Here is a 5,830-nt window from a genome sequence, read left to right as displayed (position 1 = left end):
TTCAATACTAACGCTTTCGATACAAATGCTATAAGTCTTAAATTTTTTTTTCGTTGTAATTGTATTATACAATTAATAAGTTTAATCAGTTGTGCATAATTTTTTTACCAATTCGTGAAACGCAAGAGCTCTAAAACTAGTCAAATAAAGAGAGCGGTTGAAATGGTAATGACGGTGGCAAGTCCCGGCCAACAAAGTTGACCACATTACCCAATTTTTATTTACAAAATATTCTAGAACAAAAACCCACTTTATTTATTTTTATTATTTCATTTCAATCACAATTTTTGTTTAAAAAAAAAAAAGAAGAATAAAAATAAAAAATAAAAAGTAGTAACAGCCTAAAATTGCTGTGCAGTTGTCTTTCTTTGGATTCCATATCACAAGAAGAAACACAATTCATTCATAATCATCATCGATCTATATACTCGCCGATCTAATCGCTTACTCCTTCCAATTCAAAACCCACACACATACATACATATACATACAGATTTTGATATATACATACATACAGACTGAAACCATGGGTACTATGCAGACATGGCGGAAAGCCTACGGCGCTCTCAAAGATCAAACCACCGTCGGTTTAGCACATGTCAATAGTGATTTCAAGGTCTTTAATTCTCTCTTAATTTCATCTAATTTTGACGTTTTATCTGATTTTTACGCAATTAGGGTTTTGTTGTTATTGTTGTTGTGTGATTTTAGGATGTTGATGTTGCAATTGTTAAGGCTACTAATCATGTTGAGTGTCCGCCCAAAGAAAGACACATCAGAAGTAAGTTAATTAGCCTTTTCAATTTTTTGTTTTTTTTTGATTTTTTTTTCATTATTTGGGGGAAATGGTGTAATGTGTGGATGTATTGGTTTTGTAGAGATATTGGCGTATACGTCTGCGATTCGGCCTCGAGCGGATGTGCAGTACTGTTTACATGCTTTAGCAAGGCGATTGGCTAAGACTCGTAATTGGACGGTACCATTTTTTCGTTGTTTTTGGTGTCATCAAGTTAGGTTTTTGGTGAATCAAATGGATTTTGTTCGGTATAATGTTTGCACTTGCTTTACACCCTGCTTTTATTATTGTTAGTATATAATATAATCTTTATGTATAGATAGGTTTACCAGTTACCCTGTTTTTTCAGTTGGTTCATTGTAAATTATATATGGGTCACAATAAATTAGAAAAAGTTGACGTACACTAAAGAGGACACGACTGTTAGTTTTTTGTATTGTTCTTGAACTTACGGGTCACGTAGAATTAGAATGATAATATACGAACGATGTAAGCATTTGAATACACGTTAGACAACCTATTTCATTGTTAGTTACATTTTTTTTTTTTTTTTTATATACCCTTGTTTTACCAATTGTTATCAGACAAACACAACAATGATTGCAACATATAGCCTCTCGACTCTCGTTGTACTTGCGGTTTTTTGACGGAAATTTCTTAACCTTTTGGTTTCTTGACAGGTGGCACTAAAGACACTGATAGTTATCCATAGGAGTCTAAGGGAGGGCGATCCTACTTTTCGAGAAGAACTTCTAAATTTTCAACAGAGAGGGCGTGTTCTTCAACTAGCCAATTTCAAGGACGATTCAAGTCCCATTGGTTAGTGAAATCACACAAACTATAAAAAAAAAAAAGTTTTGTATGGCCATTTTTATTTCTTAATTTGTTCTAAACATATACTTAGAATTCTTACGGATTTTTGTAATGTCGTTAACCAGCTTGGGATTGTTCTGCCTGGGTGCGTACGTATGGACTTTTCTTAGAGGAACGACTTGAGTGTTTTAGAATTTTGAAGTATGATATTGAAGCCGAACATATCCCAAGACCAGCTCAAGGTCAAGAGAATAAGGTATACATTCGAATGAACTTTCATTATATTATGGCTTAGTGCCTTAGTTATTAAAAGCTATATGACTGATACAATTATTAATAAAGTTTCTACTTTTATATACTTGCTTTTTGTTAAGTAGCAAATTTGCCATTCTTTTATATTTTATATAAAATTTATAATGAAGTTAATATTTTTTACAAATGCAGGGTTATAGCAAAACAAGGGATTTAGATAGTGAAGAACTGTTGGAACAACTGCCTTCATTACAGCAGCTATTGTATCGTCTTATGGGATGCAGGGTAAGTTATTTTATATAAATTATTGGCGGTATTTAGTTTGACTTTAGTTATTATTAAAATAAAGTTGACTTTTTTCGGTCTTTTGCAGCCCGAGGGTGCGGCTGTTGGCAATTATTTGATACAATACGCCCTGGCTTTGGTACTTAAAGAGAGTTTTAAAATATATTGTGCTGTGAATGATGGAATTATCAATCTTATTGATAAGGTAAAGTTATTATTCTTTTCTAAATAGTTGTACTTTTTTCTCCCTTATTTAGTATAACCCATTTCCGTGTTTAGTTTTTCGAGATGCCAAGACATGAAGCTATTAAAGCCTTGGATATATACAAAAGAGCCGGTCAGCAGGTAAGTGTAAATTATCGTAATTACCTAGTAGCCTATATTTTGAAGTAGAAGTGGCAATTTCAACCCATTTAGTTATGTATTAGCCGATCAGGTTATGTTTTATTTTATCGGATCAAGGCTGTAGAAAAATGAAAAATCAGCTAAGGGGGTGTTTGGGTGGGCTTATTTTGCAAGCTTATTATCTTATTTGCTTATTTGAATTTAATAAGCTCAAGAGTTATAAGTAAAATAGTTTTGATTGTTACTGAAGCTATTAGTATTATAATCATATCGGGCACCATAGTTATCTATCTACTTTTTTTTTTTTTTTTAAATTTCACCAAGTGTTCTTGGTCAACTCGGACCTCAACGAGAGTTACTTATTGTGACCCATTATTCCTCACATCCATGTTGCGACTCCTACATAATTTGAAGCAGTTTGATATTTGCAGGGTATAAGTGCATCATTAACTTGATTTTTTATTTTTTTTTGCAGGCTGGGAGCCTTTCCGATTTTTATGAAGTTTGCAAAGGATTGGAGCTTGCTAGAAATTTCCAGTTTCCTGTTCTGAGAGAGGTTTGATTCTTATCTTGACACCTGTTTTTTTGAGATTCCAATAAAAATTTGTAGACGGGTATAATACAACTGTTACCTTTCTGTTAATGCTTATCAGCTTATGCATAACTCTGTTTCTTCAATGTGTTTCAGCCTCCGCAATCTTTTCTTGCAACAATGGAAGAATATATAAGAGAGGCACCACGTTTGGTTGCTGGTCCACAGCCGTTAGTGAGTGTTTACTTGATACTCGTAATTGAATATCTCATAATTGAATATTAATGACCAATTAATCTTCATACTAATAATACTAATATACTTTGGTGATTTATGTTCAGGAATATCCAGAAAGGCTTATGTTAACATATAAACCAGAAGAAGATAACTCGCCTCACGAAGAAGATACAGATTCACACGTTGATGAACCTAAACCGCAAACTATGAACGATTTGATTGCTTCAGATGACGTTCCCGAGCCTACTCAATCGGTGGCCCCGCCAACTTTTAACAGCCGGGACCCTGATGATTTATTGGTATTTAGATTTTATTTTAATTAATTAATTAATAAATATATATATTTATACTTGTATTCTTAATCTTAAATGTATTGTTCTACTGAAATGTGTGGTTTAGGGTTTAAATTTTGATGCGCCTACCGGATCAGTTATTGAGGATAGCAATGCCCTGGCTCTTGCCATTGTTCCATCTGGTAAGAATTATAGTTGGCTATTTATTGAATGACTTTTATGATACAATTGCGAGTTATCTTTAATGTTCTTTATAATAATATTTTGTTATTGTTTTCCGATTAGATACTACGTCTACTGGGTCTGGTTTTCAAGCAAAAGAGTTTGATCCAACTGGTTGGGAACTTGCATTGGTTTCCACACCTAGCACCGATATCTCTTCAGTTCAGGACAGGCAACTGGTACATATTTTGATCTGATAATTTTGTATGTAGGTGGCAATATGGGCGGGGTTGGACTGGCCGACTGGTTGGGTAGCGGTCAGATTGGGTTCTGGTGGGAATGGATAATTTTGTGGTTATAAATGCGTCTAAAATAATAAATGCATCACATTTTATTATAAAAACATGGTTATTAAAATGATTACCTAAGCATATTCCGTTGGTGATACATAATGTATCTAATTTTTTGACCATTAAAGCATCAAAACCCCCAGAAATTGCATTTTTATCTTATGATCTTATTAATGTAAAAAAAGATTTTTTATTTATATTTTGTATATCGATTAACCCATTTGAGCCGTTCACTTCACTGGAAGTTTTTTTTTTTTTTTTTTTTTTGACTGGAAGTTTGCATAACCATAACCATTTATTATTATAGAACACAACCCATTTGTCACATTCTTAAATATATAAATTAAGTTTTTTGTAACTATATATATTTGTATTATTGGTAGGCTGGTGGATTGGACTCGCTCACCCTCAACAGTTTGTACGATGAAGGAGCATATAGAGCCTCCCAGCAGCCCGTATACGGATCTCCAGCTCCTAACCCATTTGAAGCAGCTGACCCGTTTGGTATGTCGGGTCCATCACTTCAAAATCAAATGACAACACCATATCAACCGAACCCCTTTGGTCCATATCAACCTGCTGCCACCTATGCACCTTCTCAGCCGCAACCCAATTTGATGATGGCGCCACAGCCGCAACCCAATCATATGATGGGCCCACCTAACCCTTTTGTCGATTCAGGGTTTGGTGCGTTCCCAGTCAACAATGGTACTCATCCACAAGCCAACAATCCTTTTGGAACAACCTTATTATGAGACAATAAAATATGTGAAAGAAAAAAAACACAGAAGTTTGTTAGTATATATATTTGATGATGATGATGATGATGATGATGATGAGGTATATATCTCTCATGCATGGTTATGAATTTGATTAAGAAATAGTTACGATATTCTTGTTAGTCATAAGGTTTCTGCGAGTCGTATTTGTAATTGGTGACTCAGTGGGTTGATAATTTGGTTGGCTATGTGATTTGTGCTTGTAAACATTGCTACTTTACTGTTTCTCTAATGGTGTCAATTTACATTTGTCTGTTATTTTTGGTAGTTACAGAAAGCACAAACAAAAACAATACTATGGTGTGGTAGAAGAGAGCATATAAAGCCTTGTTATAATTTACATCACTTTTAATCATAGGATGCTCTGATGTTGTTGAACTTTTGGCTTTTGTAGATAAAAAAAAAAAAAAAAAAGTAGGAATAATGCACAACATATTGATAAATGGTATTCTTCTCTTAAGTAGTGTTAACGGTATCTAAGTTGGTTAATATTCTCGCTAAAATAAGTGGAAATATTATAACTTTTAACGTTAAGTTCCACAAATTGTTTTATATTAAAAATTAAGGTTTTAATTAGTGTTACCCTTGTCATTGAATTTTTTTTTTAGGTTTAGGCAACATTTATGATCGGATTCAAGTTATGCCACCACATTTATGATCGGATTCAAGTTATACCACCACATTTATAATCGGATTCAAGTTCTGCCACTGTTTAACACGTTATTCATACCACTCAAAAAATTCTCGAAACATTAAAATGTCACACTCACCAATATAAATGATCTTAACATATCTTTTTTTTTTTTTTTTGAAAGCTAAAATCTCTTATAACCAACAAATAGCCCATAGAAGTGTAGAACTTGATTGTACATGAATACCAAGCAAGCAGCATGCTAGCAGACAGAAACTACATACACACCATTACAAACAAAAGAAACAATCTACTGAAATTGTTGTTCATCCATCCGAACACGAATTTAATAGCT

At 33.5% G+C, this 5,830-nt stretch overlaps 1 protein-coding gene across 1 annotated transcript; it reads left to right on the top strand.

Annotated features, from left to right (window-relative positions):
- Window positions 1-318: 318 nt before the first annotated feature.
- LOC139839986 (putative clathrin assembly protein At2g01600) lies at window positions 319-5,102 on the top strand. The gene is made up of 14 exons (XM_071830208.1): window positions 319-616; window positions 712-781; window positions 879-976; window positions 1,477-1,615; window positions 1,735-1,865; window positions 2,054-2,146; window positions 2,235-2,351; window positions 2,426-2,491; window positions 2,967-3,047; window positions 3,180-3,257; window positions 3,365-3,559; window positions 3,660-3,735; window positions 3,839-3,954; window positions 4,449-5,102. The coding sequence occupies exons 1-14, from the start codon at window positions 527-529 to the stop codon at window positions 4,818-4,820; spliced, it is 1,722 nt and encodes a 573-aa protein (XP_071686309.1). The 5' UTR covers window positions 319-526; the 3' UTR covers window positions 4,821-5,102.
- Window positions 5,103-5,830: the final 728 nt, after the last annotated feature.

The sequence above is a fragment of the Rutidosis leptorrhynchoides genome, chromosome 4 (genome assembly GCF_046630445.1).
Source record: "Rutidosis leptorrhynchoides isolate AG116_Rl617_1_P2 chromosome 4, CSIRO_AGI_Rlap_v1, whole genome shotgun sequence".
Taxonomy (NCBI): Eukaryota; Viridiplantae; Streptophyta; class Magnoliopsida; order Asterales; family Asteraceae; genus Rutidosis; species Rutidosis leptorrhynchoides.
This window is presented reverse-complemented; position numbering and strand designations above follow the sequence as displayed.

Coding starts and splice junctions, on each gene's coding strand:
- LOC139839986 (XM_071830208.1), top strand. CDS start 527: ATGGGTACTATGCAGACATGGCGGAAAGCCTACGGCGCTCTCAAAGAT. Junction 1,616..1,734: donor GGACGATTCAAGTCCCATTG/GTTAGTGAAATC, acceptor GTCGTTAACCAG/CTTGGGATTGTTCTGCCTGG. Junction 2,492..2,966: donor ACAAAAGAGCCGGTCAGCAG/GTAAGTGTAAAT, acceptor TTTTTTTTGCAG/GCTGGGAGCCTTTCCGATTT.